General features: G+C 51.2%; 6 protein-coding genes across 6 annotated transcripts; 3 read left to right on the forward strand and 3 right to left on the reverse strand.

Moving 5' to 3' along the window:
• Positions 1 to 3,127: 3,127 nt before the first annotated feature.
• Positions 3,128 to 4,745, forward strand: FPRO_02758 (uncharacterized protein; the record flags this gene model as incomplete). Its single annotated transcript, XM_031227105.1, has 2 exons — positions 3,128 to 3,462; positions 3,551 to 4,745. 2 exons carry the CDS (start codon positions 3,128 to 3,130, stop codon positions 4,743 to 4,745), a joined length of 1,530 nt encoding a protein of 509 aa, XP_031077575.1.
• Positions 4,746 to 5,522: 777 nt separating this feature from the next.
• FPRO_02757 (putative DNA-directed RNA polymerase chain RPB5) lies at positions 5,523 to 6,394 on the reverse strand (the record flags this gene model as incomplete). The annotated part of the gene is made up of 3 exons (XM_031227107.1): positions 5,523 to 6,054; positions 6,116 to 6,198; positions 6,299 to 6,394. 3 exons carry the CDS (start codon positions 6,392 to 6,394, stop codon positions 5,523 to 5,525), a joined length of 711 nt encoding a protein of 236 aa, XP_031077576.1.
• A 744-nt stretch (positions 6,395 to 7,138) lies between these two features.
• Positions 7,139 to 8,744, forward strand: FPRO_02756 (uncharacterized protein; the record flags this gene model as incomplete). The annotated part of the gene is made up of 3 exons (XM_031227108.1): positions 7,139 to 7,285; positions 7,410 to 8,564; positions 8,622 to 8,744. The coding sequence occupies 3 exons, from the start codon at positions 7,139 to 7,141 to the stop codon at positions 8,742 to 8,744; spliced, it is 1,425 nt and encodes a 474-aa protein (XP_031077577.1).
• Positions 8,745 to 9,953: 1,209 nt separating this feature from the next.
• On the reverse strand, positions 9,954 to 10,634 carry FPRO_02755 (uncharacterized protein; the record flags this gene model as incomplete). The annotated part of the gene is made up of 2 exons (XM_031227109.1): positions 9,954 to 10,488; positions 10,546 to 10,634. 2 exons carry the CDS (start codon positions 10,632 to 10,634, stop codon positions 9,954 to 9,956), a joined length of 624 nt encoding a protein of 207 aa, XP_031077578.1.
• A 2,056-nt stretch (positions 10,635 to 12,690) lies between these two features.
• On the forward strand, positions 12,691 to 14,403 carry FPRO_02754 (uncharacterized protein; the record flags this gene model as incomplete). The annotated part of the gene is made up of 1 exon (XM_031227110.1): positions 12,691 to 14,403. The coding sequence occupies one exon, from the start codon at positions 12,691 to 12,693 to the stop codon at positions 14,401 to 14,403; it is 1,713 nt and encodes a 570-aa protein (XP_031077579.1).
• Positions 14,404 to 14,519: 116 nt separating this feature from the next.
• Positions 14,520 to 17,192, reverse strand: FPRO_02753 (uncharacterized protein; the record flags this gene model as incomplete). The annotated part of the gene is made up of 3 exons (XM_031227111.1): positions 14,520 to 16,839; positions 16,904 to 17,115; positions 17,172 to 17,192. 3 exons carry the CDS (start codon positions 17,190 to 17,192, stop codon positions 14,520 to 14,522), a joined length of 2,553 nt encoding a protein of 850 aa, XP_031077580.1.
• Between the last annotated feature and the right edge of the window lie 71 nt (positions 17,193 to 17,263).

Here is a 17,263-nt window from a genome sequence, read left to right on the forward strand (position 1 = left end):
AGCTCTACCTGAAGCTTTGTTGTGGATATTGTGTAAATAGACGAGACGAACATGGCGTGTTTTGCTCCGCACAGGATTATAGGCGTCGAAGCCAGAGCTGCGCTAGAGAGACCATAGACTCATAGAGGCGAGTGAGATGAGGCCAACGGTCCAAGTTGGAGAGAGATAAGGCTGATGCATGTATCGTGAGATGTGGAGTTCTGCAGATAAGGAGAATGATGTGTGGATATTAATCCGTGCAGGCTATTACAATCACCCACAATTTCGTATCATCACTTTGATATGTCGTGCCGCGTGCGTGTGCCTAACAAGACTTGGGATAGTCTTGGCTCTCCATATTTGATTCTGGGGTTGTGAGACAGAGATCCTCGATGCCTGAGGTTAAGACCTTGGCTTGCAAGATGAGGAGGGAACAGCTATGAATCCCACTTGGACCCAATCTGCCTTCCTTGAAAGCGGAAATCAGGAAGTCGTGGCAAGCACGGCCTTCGCTAAACTCTAACGCGCACGGTCAAAATATCAACCAACTCAACTCGACTCGAGATGCTTTCTCTCAATCATGAAATTGCTTGACTTTCACATGAACCTGCCACATCATTCCAAGAGTCCCAGTAGGAGGGTCTGAACGTGCGTGGGGGGTCATATGCCTCTCTTATCAATTCTGGCAACCACGTTGTCGCGTGATGTGACATGTCCTTCCTTGATGGGCGGCTGGCTGCTCGATTGGACCCTTGTTTCAACGTCTAAAGCCGGGGGAAATGCGAGCTTCATATTGGACGGTCTATTTTGCCCGCTTTTCAGCATCGGACCAGCAAACTCAAGTCTACGAAGATGTCACTATCACATCGGATACGGCAATGCCAATGCAAAAGAACAGCTCATGATCAAGCACTCCCACGACGGAATGGCTGCGGCCAGTCAGCGGAAGCCAAACCTGGGCGCCGTGATAAGCGACATGGAATCGCGTCCAGCCACAACAGCAAGATGGTAACACCTTTCCGCTGCTCCTTTCACGTATCGGGCAGTTCCGTACTAGACACGTGAAATCGCTGTTGAATCCAGACCGATACTGTTGTATTCTGTCACCATCGAACCCTTGTTAGGCTTAAAGCAATCCCTCGTTGACGAAACAGCGAGTTAGTAGCCACTCTCAACTGGTGAAAAAATGGTAGACCTCGGCGGCTCGGCCACGGTCACGGTTATGTTTATCACCCAGCTAGGTGACCGACAACGGAACCGCAATCCACTCACCACGAGGACGCCACAACGCCGTTAGGGAATCTGTACTCGTTTGAGTTCATTGTGTCCTTGACAGCCTGGTATTCTCATGACTAGCTTGAATTTCTTGAGTTCAGCACTACTACTAAGCCTGGTGGCTGACTGGCTAGTCCCGCCTTGTGCCTTGTGCCAGGAGGTGCGAATAGGCTGGGAGCCTTGCTTGCAATTTGAAATTATGAAGCAAAATCCTGAAGAGTTGACACCTCAATGAGAAGGGGACCTTCCATATCAATAATGCTTCACTGCCGATATTGCGCAACCACGCCGACTGGGGGTCAGAAATTAAACTGCTTGTCAATGATGTATTCATTTTTCGCCATGCTCACTGATACCAGCATGGCATCCCAAGAGAACATGTCTACTCGCTCGCAAGAGCTTGATGCCCTCCTTGGCATCTATGTTTCGTGTGCTGCGATACCTAGTATGACTCGGCCATCCACATCAGTAGTGTCTGCTACTTCGTGGAAGCCAACCTGAAGTGGCTATGTGAAGTCGATATCCTCTACTCAATCAATTTTGATTTCTCTTATCATTAGCTTTCGGCTGTTGGTGTTAACTCGGTACAGCATCGTTGTCTGCTGGGCCGCCTAAGCCATTTATTCACTAGGCTGTCGTTCTCCCTCCTTCTCTGTCTTGGCTTGACTGCCCAACCCCAATCGTTGTCTCAATGCGGATGCCAAGACTCGACGTCCTTGATGCCATAGACTCGGCATCCGTGGTTATTGTTTGTCTTGTCTGCTAATTCGGCTGCACCTCAGAGATTAATCATCAAGTTCAGAAAGCTTTCATACTACCATGCTTGTGATAATCAACATCTTGAGTCGCCATCGAGCCAGGTATCAAAGGTCCAAAATGCTTGAACCCCAAGCGCGCTAGCTGAAAGATCCTGCATCAGGACCCTATAAAATGCTCATCGGTCCAGCCCCAGCACTAGTGGAGCAAAAGCCAAAGACGACCGCCGGTGCTTTGGATGCTTGATTACCCCCCCTGTCTCGTTATGTCTGTCTGGCCCATTTCGATTCTGGAACTCCACATGGTTGTGGCCAACGCCCCTCCCTCCAAGGACGCACAGGGTCACTGATGACGGACCATGGGCTTGGGGGCGATAGGCTCGTGTGAGTGTACGCTGTGCAATCCCAAGACTCTCCCATCAAAACGCTACAGGAGCTGACTGTGCCTTCCGGATGGCCAACCGGGATAAGTCGATTCGCCCACATTCGCTCGCCTCCGCAATATCTTGAGACCAGCCGCACCTTGTCTGCCTCCACTCTTCCTCTTATCTTGACCTGCTGCTTTCTCATTTACTCTGCTGTCTTAATACTACTCCAGGTCTCTTCCTTACCTGGCCGCGGCCTGCTGGTTCATCCTTCGACCAACTGCGAACAATCCACCAATGCATCTTGGACCTGCATCACCCACGGTATTGCGCATTTACCTTGGCTCTGGATTGGCCTCTCCACGATTGCATCTTTAAATAATAACTACAAGCTTGATCGATACTTGTTCAAAAGGCTTCGCTCCTGTTTTTTTTTTACCGACTATCACGATTATAGTCGATATATCAAGCTGATACCGATTTCCACGAAGCGACGAGTCTACGATTTTCATGCATTCTTCTCCCGTTGAAACGATAATACTACCACTCGAGTGCCACCGCTGGCGGCCTTATGTTGAGGTAAATCACCAAAACACCTCAAGGTCGACTCCTGGCACCCTACCACGACATATTCGACCACCCACCACGACCATATCGATACCCCCGGCCAAGCTCTAACCTTCGTCGTTTAATCACTACCTCGCTCGTCGAGCCCTCTGCGGAGGACGACGGGCGCGGACAGGGGATGCAATCATGGCTCTCTATTCAGAACCTCCAACTCTTCGCGAATTCAAATTCGATAAACCGACCCTCCTTGTTTGCTGGTGGGCGACATCATTCTGTACCCTCATCATCCTTCTACGGCTTGCAGGCCGCTTTATCCGCACCGAGCGGCTATTCACTGAAGATCGTGTTGCGGCCCTAGCTTTGATCCCTCTGTATGCACGCATGGCATGCGTTCATTTCATTCTCATATATGGAACCAACAATGCTCAATTCGATGGTGTTGAGCTTACTGACCTTCAATTACGTCAAAAAGCCATTGGTAGCGGCCTTGTGCTCGCCAGTCGGATTTTCTACGCTGCAACGTATGTACCTCTCTAACTAAATGTTACTCACAGTCCGCATTCTTCAAAAGGCAATGCGAATGTGGAACTTAACGCTAACGGGCCATAGCCTTTGGGTACTTAAGTTTGCAGTTCTCGAGTTCCTTCACCGATTGACTCGAGCGACGTGGGAACGATCATGGCAGACGTCTTTATATGTCATTCGAATAATCCTCGTTGCTACTTTCATCGCCGTTGTCATTAGTGACTTTGTGGAATGCCGCCCCTACAGTCACTATTGGCAGGTTGTGCCCGATCCTGGTGGCCAATGCCGTCAAGGATACGTGCAGCTTCTCACGATGGCAGTCTGCAACGTGGTCACTGACTTGTTGCTTGTCATTTTCCCAATTCCGATCATTGTGACAAGCGGAATGACAATCAAGAGGAAGATACAGCTTGTGCTTCTCTTTTCCCTCAGTCTATCTGTTGTTGGGGTCACCCTTTATCGGGTACCCCATATCATTGATGATCACGGTCGTCAGCAGTATCGATCGCTTTTGGCGTCGGTTGAGCTTCTTTTTGCCACGGCTGCGGCAAACTCACTCGTGTTGGGATCTTTCGTGCGTGATCGCGGCCTGAAGAAGCAAAAGTTCCGTCGTTCATCTGTGGCCGAGTCCCTCGATCCCTCACTCAACCTTCGCCGCCCAACGTTGCACCGACACTGGGGAAGCGATGAAGACCTTGTACGGGACGTTGGTATGACCGTTGATCCAGAACTTCAGGATCAGCCTGATAACTCGAGCGAGAACGGTGCTCTACAATACACCCCGGCCCCTCTTCTTCGCAAACTGGATCAAGACCTCGAGCGTTGGCAATTTCCTCAGAGGCAACGCAGCAACGCAGAGCACAGCGATGATTCTCTGATACAACACGACCCACTCTCTCAGTCGAAAAGTGAGAACGGAATAGCACCAAGGAGGGTTTCTTTCTTCGACGTTGGTGGCCTACTTGATGTGCCCCCCGAGAGTTCTGGGAGCCTTCGAGCAAACAGTCGTGCGTCATCTAAGGAAGACTCTACACTGTCGCATTCGCCCCCGGCACCTTCATTACCAGCAGGATCCGGAGGCTTTCGCCGTGGCTCGACTGCTTTGCTCCAAGACCTCGGTGGCCTCTTTGGACCTATGAATTCAAGGTCAAGTCGGTCCAGGTCCAAGCCCCGAGGAACAGAGTTGCAGCCGATACCGCAATCCCGACAGGAGTCGCGATACGATTTGCAAGGACCGCCCGTGGCAGAACTGAGGGATCCTGGTGGCCTTCTAAACTAGTGGCAATCAACTTTGGTATCATCTGCCATCACCTTTGACGACATCTTCACATTTTCACATGCGACTACCTCACGACAACAGCGACTTTTATGGGATTTATTTGACCTGGCTTGGAATATTTATATACGGCCTGGGGCGTTTTATGCCACAGGCTTTGATTGTATTTTTGGTTGGCAGGACAGGAGTAATGCGCACGCAGGGATCTTTTACTTGGGTATATGCGAAGTCTCAATACGAGACAGGATTTGGAAATCAGGCATTCGCGCAACTATCGCGGGTTGCATTATGATATGCTTAGGATTTTCATGGTTGTGTCAGGATGACATGGTTATTGGTTATATATACCCGGCAAACGCCAAGTTAACGTTTAATGGCATTGACATGATTTGTTCAATATCTGAGAATATCCTAAATGGTCGGACAACACGATCACCTATTTGAGACACGGCGCTGGCAAGGTTACAGGATAATGTAAAGCTCTGGTGGCATCCGTCACTTTAGAAGAACAAGTCTATAATTAAGATATTTACAAGCCTCGCATCTACCTACACAGAGCAAAGGGCAAAGAGTAACTCTCGTAAATGCTTAATATTCCTTCATTGGCTTTGCTGCGGCAACGCGCAATATACATAGAACCCCTGAAACGCCAGCTTTTTAGAATTTCAAGTGCAGTGTGACGCCTCCGTCCACGTACCATGAGCCTTCCCATCCCTTTCCATCCAACAGCTCCCATCTTCGGCTCGATCTCTCAAGACTGCCCCGTCCATAATTGTTCATCTATACACACAATCTATAACTGGCATAACGACCAGCAGTTTCACTGTTTCGGATAATCTTGACGACTTGGCCCCGCTTCAAACCCAAGTAACGAGCAACAGGGTCCTTTTGTAAAATACGTGGTAGTTGGGTCTCCTTGAGGCGATAGCGCTTGAGAAGAGCGAGCTTCTCCTCGCGAGAAAGCAAGACGTGCTTGGGAACAAGCTCGTGGTGGGTAATGTTGACAAGAAGATCATCCTCGAGGAAGCACTCGATCTTAGCGACGGACTCGACACTCTGGAGAGTCTTGCGGGCGGCGGGTGAGAGAGGAACGTGTGTTACCATGATGCCAGTCTTGTAGTTGTTCGTGATCACATATTTGGCAAATTGTCGGATCTGGTTGACGCCGAAGGTCTTATCGGCGAGGAACTCAACCCAGACAGGACCACAGTCGGCGCCGGGGTTGGGGTTGGGGTTGGCTGCTGTCACGGGAGGTGTGTTTTTGCGGATCATGTTCTCGCTGGGACGCGCCGAGAATTGAAGCTTGGCGCGGCTGTAGTCGAACTGTTAGTTCCATAGTTTCTTTGTGATGTCGCAAGTATAGCCGATCTTACTTGATGGAGCCGTCGGGGTTGCAGTATTCGTCGCGGAAGCGGTCGAGAGAGATCTTGACTTCCTCTTCAGCAAGCTCGTATTCCTTTGAAATGTCAGCCGTGTGCTTATTACAGAAAGTTACACAGTTGGAAGTGCTGCGCGCTTCTCTGAAGTCTACGATAGGACTGTTAGGACAAACGTACTCGGTCCGCGACCATCTCATGGATGGTCCTCCATGCTCGCCAAAGACGAACAACCTCCTTGGATCTGGCGTCGGTGGGAACGTGATCAATATCCATGGTAGTGAGTGTGAGGTGCGATTCGAGATGTGGTGTTGGTGGTCGAGATAACAAAGGCGGAAAGAAAAGGTTGAAATCGCGAGCGTCCTCAAAAATGTTTCGTTCAGCCTTGCGTCGTCGCCGCAAAAGTCCAAACTTCTTTGAGCGGGTCAGAGGACTGAAAGGGTCATGTGATTCTGCTAGACGCCACGCACCGCCACTTATCCCTGCAACAGCCACCGCGAGAGGACAAGTCTGATCATGGAAGGTGGGGCGGGAACGAACCCCTGGACCTGGGACGCGCCAGTGAAGCTCAGTGGTCCTTCCAGCGAACGCTAGGGGAAGGACCCGAGTCCCAAGGGAGGGGCACCCCTACTGTAGAAGGAGCAAAAAGAGAGCCCGGAGAGTGAGTTGCCTGTAATACTGAGCGAGACAATGGAAAGAGAGACAGCTCAGGGGCGCACGGGCCTGCCCCGAGAATTTACAGCAAGAGACACGGGTCCAGAACTTTACCTCAGAAGCAGAAGGTGATAGAATTCCACTGGCCGAGACTGCATTTGCACTGCAGCGCACCAAACTTACCTATACCTTACCTTAGCTTTATTCTGGGGTCGTCTTTTTTTCCCTCCTTTTCGACAACACGTGTCGAACTTTGCTCAATTTAAGCCTCGCACTTTCACTTATCCTCGAGCAATTTCGCTCCTGGTTTCTTGTCTTCCACTTGACTCATCTTGGTTCTCGTCTTTGTATTCTCCTCTCATCGCAATGGCCGAAACCGCAACCTCTCCCGCTCCTGTGGCGGACAAGGCCGACAAGCAAGCTAATGTTCGACCTGCCAAGCCCGATGAGAATCTCTTTAAGCAGGAACTCGCAAAGGCTGAGAAGGAGCATAAGGCTTCAATGGACCGTCTGGTAAGATCTCGCTGAATTCCCCTCCTTTTGAAAATGTGTCTTGGATCGACCCAGATTCCACATCCGTGGCCTCACGAGCTGGAACTATTTGAGTCAACATCAACTAACAATTATACTCTTCTAGGCCGCTGTCAAGGCTAAGATCGAGATTGCTATGCCCAACAAGAACAAGGACCAGCCTAACCCTACCCAAAAGCGACGACAAGAGCTCATTGCTCAGGCCAACGAGATTCGACAGAAGCAGGCTGGCGGAAAGAACGCCCGTTCTACTAAGCTCGACCAGATCAAGCGTCTCGATGAGCAAGTTCGAAGCCGAATCAACGAGCAAAAGGCTGCGAAGAGCAAGGTTCCCTTCAAGAGCCTCGAGGACCTCGACCGCCAGATTGCGAGTCTGGACAAGCAGGTCAACTCCGGCACCATGAAGCTGGTAGACGAAAAGAAGGCCTTATCAGACATCTCCAGTCTCCGCAAGATGCGCAAGAACTTCGGACAGCTTGACGATTCCCAGAAGCAGATCGATGACCTCCGCGCCAAGATTAAGGAGATCAAGGATAGCATGGACGACCCTGAGCAAAAGGCTCTCTCCGACCAGTATAACAAGATTCAGGCCGAGATCGATGCTATCAAGGCCGAGCAGGACGAAGCTTACAAGGGTCTTTCCAGTCTCCGTGATGAGCGCTCCAAGCTCCAGGCCGAACAGCAGGAAAAGTACACCGCTATCCGTAAGCTCAAGGATGACTATTACGGACAGAAGAAGGCATATCAGGCCTACGACCGTGAAGCTCGGGAGCGCTACCGTGAGAAGCAAAGGGCTGAGCAGGAGCGCTACCACCAAGAGCGAAAGAAGGCTGAGGCTGAGCGTCGTCTGGGTGATGCCAGCGACCCTGCCTACCTAGACGAGATCCGCCGCGCCAACAGCCTGCTCCAATTCCTCGATCCTAACCACAAGGTTGAGAAGGGCCCTCTGATGGCCGATACAGGTCTCGGTGCTCAGGCCCAACGAAGCGTTGACGAGTCTGGCCTCAAGGGCACCAAACTCCTTCGCAAGGAGGACCGTGATGAGGAGTACGCGCCTGCGGTGAAGAAGGGCAAGAAGGGCAAGAAAACTGCTCACGGCGGCTCATCGAACAAGTTCAACGTTCCCCCAGCTGTGGTTGAGGACTGTGCCGCCATGGGTATCGACCCTCCCATGAGTGCTGCCGATATCCCTGCTGTGGCTGAGAAGGTCCGTGCCAAGCTCGATTTCTGGAAGAACGACCAGGAGGCCCAGACACAGCGTGTAAGTCACCAATCTCGTAAAGCGCCTGTGAAGAGACGATGCTAATTACTACCTCAGAACATTGAGAAGGCTAAGAAGGAGATCGCCGAACTCGAGGCCGCCGAGGCTAATGGCGACAAGGTCGAGCAGACCACTGCTGACCTGAAGGAGACTTCTATTGCTGACAAGCAGGAGTCGTAAACTTCCTTCTTATCGCAATATCGATTGCTCGTCGGTAATATCCCATACCGTCGATGCTCCTTGGGCTTACAACTTCCCCCTGCGCGCTGCCTACCTCGCCCCAGTTGATCTTATTGTCCTCGTCCTTTCCGAAATCTGTTGGATCCCTCCGGCGCCCACTCGGCATGCCGAATCAAACGTTGAGCTTATATCAAACGTTATTCAAAGTTGTCTTGCCCACCAACTTTATTGCCTGAGTTACTTCCTGCTTCATACATCCCTTCTCCCCCTCTTTCAACGCCACATGCTCGAATCTAAAAAGCGCTTTTTTGTGCTGTTTTTGTAATTAGGCGCAGTTTCTTATTAAAGTCATGCGCAAGGAAAATGACAAAAAGTTGGTTCAATCTCGTGATGCATTGCATCTTTTCTTATTTAGAGTTACGTGACATGAGACTCGGTTATCGGGTTCCCTGTAGATCTAAACCCTAGGTAGGGTCGGGTCAATTGCTTATTGCCGCTCATTGACAGATTTGCTCAGACATGATGAGCTCATGTAAACCTGCATCGAAGTTTTAGTTGGGCTGAGCCTGGGGTCGGGCATATATTGCTGGGCCTCTTTAGGTCTACACTTTTCTGCTTGTTTTTCCTGTTGCGTGCATGCGTGTATGCATTCGCCCAAGACCTGGTCATGTAACGATGTATGCACAGTAGAGTGTCGTCTTACTGCAGCAGATGATGTGTTGAAAACGCCGACATGAGCTTGCATAACCTAGCTCACACCCTTCGACCTATCGCCATGACCTTGACTGCTTCGGATGCGTGCCCCTCTTTCGCACCGTCTCCCACACGTCCAACCAAGATATGGCTTTGTTCGCCGTGATGCATATCGAAAAGGCAAAGGAAGTTGTGGTGTCGTTCATAATTTTGCCTTCAGTGGCGTGGTATTTGTAATTTCAGATACAGAACAAAATCGCCAAACTTTGTTAACCCCAGTTACTCCAATGAAAATATGCCCGACGGGAAAGCTTCTACTCAAACACAAATGGCATTGTCAGCCCAAACTTCAAAACCCCCAGTAATGGTGCCACCGTTGTCTGCTAGGCCGGTAATTCTCCATGCCCCAGTTATGCAATGGTCGTGATGTTCGTAGAAATCGTAATATGGATTTTTGTAGCATACTCAGCACCTGGATAGATGCTCACAATTAACGTATTGGCCATTTGTAGTCGCTTAATATGGAGGAGGGAAATTATAGGCACCCGGCATTGGCGGCGGGATAGCCCCAAAGTTAGGCCGCCTCATTTGAGGGCCGGGAGTTCGGCGATCGGGTCTGGGCATGGGAGGCTCCTGTGGATGCATCTGGCTTGGATCACCACGATATCCTGGAGGTGCTACTACAGCAGAGGCACCGGGAGGGGCAGTACCGCTTCGCCGATTCACTTTTCGCGAGTTTGATAACGAGCCCAATGGCGGATCCTTTACAGCCGGCTCATCCTCCGCCGGTAATGTGAGTTCAACAAGTCCAAAGAAATATTCCAAAACTTCAGGATACCGCTGTACGCTCGCTTGCCAGTCTTCGTCAATGCCGCGTTTGAGGGACGCTTGCGCTTCAGCAACTTGTGTCGGATGAGGCGGTGCGTGGTAGTAGTGATAGGCGTGGGCAGTAATTCGGTCCATATGCGCAGCATGGGCAGTTTTTCGTTGATCAGTTAGGAGGCGGAAGTATTCAAGTATGTAGTCTTGTGCATGTCCTCGGACCCAGGAACTATGAATTGATAGTCAGAACTGCCTCGTGGCGTAAGGGAAGGGCAAAGTTATGTACCGTATTTCATTGTATATCGACCGCATCATGCGATCCTCGGCTTGTTTGACAGCAACGTCAAGGCCCTTAGCCTCACACTCGCACGCCATATTGGCCGGAGCGTGGCATATCGCGCAATCAGGATCCATCCTGAAAATAGACTTGCCACTGTAGGGATAACTTCTGGGAAACATCTTAGCTGTGAAATCAGGCGAATTGGTTTACACCGAATTAGAGTGGGTGAGCGTAGTGCAAGAGATGGCCAGAAAAACAATATTCATCTACGGTCAACTCATAACAACAACGTGAGATCCCCCTCCAACCCCGCAGACGTCTTTCATAGGGTTGTATGTGCGGGAAAGAAGACCAGCAACAGTGAGATTGAAGAATGAGAAGACAAGAAATGGGGAAGGAGGTAGGAGGTAGGGATAAGGATGACAGAGAGAAGTTAAAACGGACCTAGCTAAAAGGCACGAGCCGTGTTAAAGTCGATTGACGGCGTGGCGGTAAGGAGATAACGACACTGGGTTGCAAAATGGTCTGGTTTGCCCGTCGAGAACCAGCTTGGGAAGACGAGCTTCTGTTTCGCTGGAGCCGTATGTATGCTGCACTGCAAGCACCAGCAGCTCTCGGGGCTCAAGCTGGAAATGGAGGGAGAAACTGAAGAGCGAGGTGGAAGAAGTCGCGTGGGGAAGCGAAGGAAGCTATGTGGAGAGATCGAATGAGAGCAGGCCGACCACGTCTACAGTCGTGGCTCGAATGCGGGACCACGGATCGTATGCAGGCTGGCCCAATGGCTTCGAACTGCTACAAGGGAGGGGTCGATGGCGGCGAACTGTCGTTGGGTGATTGTGCGGCTCATGTGCTTTCTGCTAGGAAGGGTGGTGTTGACAAGCAGTAGATAGTACACCAGATGGAGGGGTGAGTGGGACTTCGACGAAGAGTCAAGACGAGAGTTGACCGAGAAAAGTTATGCGAGGCTTGACGTGAGATATTGTATTGCAGAAGAGACTGGAGCTGGATCGACTGGCGAAGTTCAAAGAATGCAAGAGAGCCAGGTGTGACAAATGGGGTCATCGGTTGGGTTGACGGTGGTAAGCCAGTGAGCATCTATCAAGAGTCGACGAATGAAGGCAAGGTCAGTCGTTAAGAGCCCTAGTAGTAAGGGAGACGGCGAGGGAACACTGAAAGGCTGACCACAGACATACAAGAGGCTCTGCTGGCTTTATCCATTGCTGTAACACCGATTCACCGCATTTTGGCGTCAGCTGGCGTTTGTTGTTAAGCTCGGGAAGCTGGGGCTAGCCCAATGCTGGTCAAATAGCAATGGACGCCAGCAACGAGCCATTCTAGGTGAGCTGCAGGATCCCGTCGGGGCGAGGCGAGACGAACAGACAGGGGAGCATCGTCGATGGAGAGTTGAAAATGGTTCAAAACGTTGGCTTTGTTATCGGTAATCTTGAGTGTGAATATTAGAAATTAGGTAGTATGTTGGAAATCGCATGCCCGCACTGGTGAAGCGCGTTGGTGGGCGTTTCCTTTATTGAGCGCCGGGAGTGAGGGCCGTGAGTGTGATACGGAGATGGCCTAGTGGCAACTTGCTGCGATATGTCGGAGGAGAGATATCGATATGGCACGAGATTGAAGGTATCACGAAGTGAGTATCAGAAAGGAGAAATCAGATGGAGAGAGAGAGAGGCCTTGAAACTCTTAGCACCGCCTTCTTTCGTTAGTCCTAGCTGAGACCTGAGGCATGGATCCAAGACGGCGGTTGCCTTGTCGGTTGGTGGTAGGTTGCTCTGCACTGAAGTCCTCTTTCCCTTTTAGGACTTATACGAAAACCACTTTAAGATGAGATCCAAAGCTGGCTGAGATCAAAATACCTGAGAGAAATCAGTGCCCGGAAGTATACCTACTAACATAATTGCACAGAAAATCTAGCCTTGCCTAATCAATTCAAGAAATTGTACTTGTATTTTCACATTCATCGTCTGCTCTGTCATGTTTAAATCAAAAGCTCATGGAGGGACCTTATCTAATCAGCAACCCCAAAATTTCGACTAAGCTCAAGGCAAGATGTGATCAAAAGATATTCAACATAACAGCTTCAATTCTACACCAGAATTGTCGCACAAGTCTTTAATTATGGCTCCGCGGTGCCCGGCTATGTCTTCGACCCTCCTACCATTCCTCTACCCTTCGATATTCCTGTCAAGACACACTCTCGCCAGCACAGCAGCTCTCCGACGACGTCGCTTCAACTCTACCATAAACGACCTCCCAGAGTCCCGACTAAACCCTGCTCCGGATGACTATACGTCTCCCAGTTTCTCGGACAAAGCCTTTTTAACTCTCTATGCTGGTAGAGGTGGAAACGGCTGTATTTCTTTTTTGCGAGAAGCATACCTTGCTGAGGGCCCCCCCAATGGTGGCGATGGTGGTCACGGCGGCAATGTCTACATTCAAGCAGCGCATGGCGAAACCTCTCTGCACAAGTTGGCGCGCAAGCGATTCGTTCGAGCCGGCCGAGGCAAGCATGGACAGGGAAGCGCAAAGAGTGGAACACGAGGAGAGGATATCATTATAACTGTGCCTGTGGGAACAGTGGTCCGTGAAACAGAGCGTGAGGATCCGGTGCTCGACGAAGAGATGGATATGCGCTTGTGGCACGCTCAGCAGAAACAAAAGAGAAAGGAGGAACGTATGGCTGCTCTGGAGCGGAAGCAGAGGCAAGAAGAGAACGAAGAGGGTTACGAAGAAGAGGAGGAGGAGGAACAGGTCGAAGAGGAGAATGAGGACGGTGATCAGGATCCTGAGCGTCGCAAGTGGCTTTTATATCCCGGACTGTCTAAGACTGACATCAAACAAACCGTCTTTCCTCGATTGCCTAAACGAACTCGACTTCTGAAACAACCGCCTCCCACCATCCATCTTGACTTATCTCGCCCTACCCCAAAGCCAATCCTTCTTGCAACTGGAGGTATCGGTGGCTTGGGAAACCCCCACTTCACATCTAGGGCGCATCCTCGGCCCATGTTTGCTACTAAAGGCGAAGAGGCTGTTACCATGAAGATTGAGCTTGAGCTCAAGCTCCTTGCTGACGTAGGCCTCGTCGGCCTTCCCAATGCTGGAAAAAGTACCCTCCTGCGTGCCATCACAAACAGCCGTACCAGAGTGGGCAACTGGGCCTTTACAACGCTGCAGCCCAATATCGGCACGGTTGTTCTTGATAAGTATTCTGGTCGGCCAGTAATCAAGAGTTTTCGCCGATATCCTGCTCAACTGGGTCTGCCGGAAGCAGTCGACACTGAACCACGCACCCGATTCACGATTGCTGACATTCCCGGTTTGATTGAAGGTGCGCATCTTGACCGTGGTCTAGGGATTGCTTTTCTGCGCCATGTCGAACGTGCTGGTGTACTCGCTTTCGTCATTGATCTGTCTGCTGGTAATGCAGTCAAGGCTTTGGAATCACTGTGGCGTGAGGTTGGATTATACGCACAAATGCGTGATGAAGAAGAGGCCGATCGCGCAATCGAGTCACACATTGACTGGGATGTCACGTCGGATATGGACGGTCCTATGAATCTGTCCCCAGGTATGGCCAACGATGAAGAAGATTTCAGTTCAAAGCCAGGACTACAAATTGCTGGAAAGCCGTGGTTTGTCGTTGCAACCAAGGCTGACTTGCCAGAGACACAAGAAAACTTCAAGGAATTAAAACAATACCTTGATAGTGTCACAAAAGGCGAAAAACCGCATCCAAGCGGAGTAGCGGATGCTTGGACAAAAGACTGCGCTGTTATCCCGGTGAGCGCAATTAATGGCCAGGGCGTAGATAGAATTGTACACTGGACTGTGGGATTACTGGACGAGTAGACAAAGTTTGGAGGCACCTTGTATTATACCATTTTGTATTAACATTTCATCCCTGACCATGATTCAAACTATGGTAACACCAAAACAATATAAAGCAATTGTACATTGACCCATTTTTAAGCCGTTTCCATCTTCTCCTCAGCCTCTACTGGCTCCGTGGCTGGCTCCTCGGGCGAGGGAAGATCCGCGACATCCACTTCCTCCTTGGTATCATCACCAGCCTCAGCCTCCTTGGCTTCTTGAACAGCCTTCTGGTTCTTCTGCGCAGCTATGTTGATGAGCGGGGATGTATCGTTAAAGATGCGTAGTAGCATAGCAGATCGATCCTCCTTAGGAAGCATAAGGTTGAGGGAGTGGATGCTCTTCCAGAGAGGGAGAGCCATGCGCTCTCTAAAGTCGGGGTCTGTACCGTCAGGCTCAACGCGGAGAACAGCGCAACCCATGCCGATATCTCGGACACGCTCGCCGATCTCGTCGAAGCGCTCGTACTTGCCATCGTTGATGCGAGGGAACATCTCGATGAGAAGCTTGCGGAAGGTCTCCTTGTTGTGGAGGTGCACAACGCGGGGCTCACCGACGTAACCCTGGAGGATGGGCATACCCTCAGCCTGGATACGCCATCTGCAGACATCAGCGGAGGGGGCGTCCTGCTTCATGTACATGCGGACACCACCATGGATGAACTTGATGCCACGGCCCTCGTTCTCGATAAGGATATCGCGGAGAAGTGCGCTGGTGTAATAGATGGCCTTGGCAGGCTCACCCATCTCGTTTCGGACCATGTACCGATCGTCGGGGAAGCGCTTAGAGATATGATAAAACTCCTTGATGTTCTGGACGGTGGGGTGTGAAACGTCCAGGTACTTGAAAGCCTCCTCGACAGGGCCGTTTCGGCGAGGCTTGCTGCCCTCTTGTGCCACTTGGGCAACAGGAGTAACGGCAGCTGAGGGCTCAGTAGACTCAGTCTTGGCCTTTTTAGCGGGCTGATCTTGAGCATCCTCAGTCTCGAGAGGTCGCTTGGTACCGTTAGTAGACGCATCGGCCATAGCAACATCCTCCTGCTTGTCTTCGGCCTTAGCAGGTGTAGCTTCAGCTTCAGCAGGAGCCGTCTCAGATTCAGTCTTCACTTCGGTCTCCTCCTTGCCAGGTGCCTCTTCAGCAACCTTCTCAGCAGGGGTGGCCTCAGCGGATTCTTCAGTCTTGGCGGGCTTGGTCTCCTTCGACTCGTTCTCATTCTTAGCCTTGAACTCGGACTTCTTCTCCAAGACAGTGATGAAGAAACCACCTGTGTCTTGCATGTGAGGATAGACTCTCATGCAGCGCTCAAGAGGCAGGTCAGCGCATTCGGCACCCTCAAGTCTGGGGAACATGGTCTCAACGACTCGTCCAGGGATAACGCCATCGGCGCTCTCCTTGGCAAAGTCCTCAACCTCCTTCCAAGAGCTCCAGATACGGGCACTCTTATCCATGATCTTCCAGTCCTTCATTCCGGGGTATCGCTTCAGGTTGGGCAGCTCATTGCTGCAGTCGACAATCTCAACATTCGCAGGACCGCCACATCGCTCAATGGCTGAGACAACCACAGACTCGTTCTCAACAGGGTTCATACTGCAGGTAGAGAACACGACACGTCCACCAACCTTGAGAAGCTGGAGAGCGCGGACCAGAATTCGAATCTGGGTGAGGTGCAGGCCAAGAGCGCTTCCGGGTTGCCAATCCTTCCAGATGTTGGCATTCTTGCGCAGAGTTCCGTCACCGGAGCAAGGGACATCAGCCAGAATGCGATCGAACTTGAGGTAGGTTGGCTTCTTGCCGTCCTTAGCAGGGAGCCTGATCGAAGGGAATTGGGTAGCATCGTGGTTCGTGACAAGAAGGTTAGGGGAAGAAAGTCGCTTGAGCTGATGGACAAGCATGTGTCCGCGCTTGTAATCGGAGTCGTTGGCGACAAGCATTCCAGTAGCCCGTCCAGCGTCGCTGGGGTCGGCTTCGAGGTCGGCCTCAATCTCATCTGTAGTCTCAGCACCAAGGTCCAGGCCATCTTCCTGAGCATAAGATCGGAGAACCTTGCGCACACGTGCCTCCTCGCCCTGGTGAATCATCTCGAGCAGTTGCGCCGCCTTGCTTCCAGGAGCAGCACACATGTCAAGGACGGTCATGCCAGGGCGGAGATCCATCAGCATAGGGGGGATCATGCTGACGACTTCCTGTCGGCTGATGTTTCCAACGCTCGTCTCGGATACGAGAAATTTCTGGAATGCGGCGAAGGGAGGGAACTTGCGAACGACGTTCTTGGGGGTAGTCATCCACCAAGCAAGTTCGTCGGGGTACCAGGGCACAGGTTGGGGAGGTTCAACAGGTCGGCCATCCTGATGCTCGATCTTGACGATCTCGGGGATGTATCTGGTCTGGAGAAGGCTCTTGACAAGAAGGGCGTGACTGAAAGCACGTCGAGGTTAGCAAACAGATTTCGCGTTACGCGAGCGATTGCGACAGAACATACCCTTTAGAGCCGCAGAACCTGAAGCTGTTAGGAAGCTCACGTCTGAGAGCCTCCCAGTAGGCATTCTTCTCCTCTTCAGGCAGCTGAAGGAGGGTGTCATAGAAGCGCTGGAGCTTCTCGTTCTCCTTGGGAATGGCAGGATAATCTCTCCAGCCACCTCTATCCTGGTTACCACCACCTCGGCCGCCACCGCCTCCTCTTCTGTTCTTTCCCTGTGGTAGTGTCAGTGTAGGTCGCAATTGGGGTGCTGCGTTGAGTATATGCGCACCCTGAAGCTCTTTTTGCCCATTGTCGCAAATGTCTTGAAGTGGTTGAATCGAGAGAACATTCAATGCGACAAAAAATTTGGACTAAAAAAAA

Source organism: Fusarium proliferatum, assembly GCF_900067095.1.
Source record: "Fusarium proliferatum ET1 genome assembly, contig: FPRO_scaffold002, whole genome shotgun sequence".
Taxonomy (NCBI): Eukaryota; Fungi; Ascomycota; class Sordariomycetes; order Hypocreales; family Nectriaceae; genus Fusarium; species Fusarium proliferatum.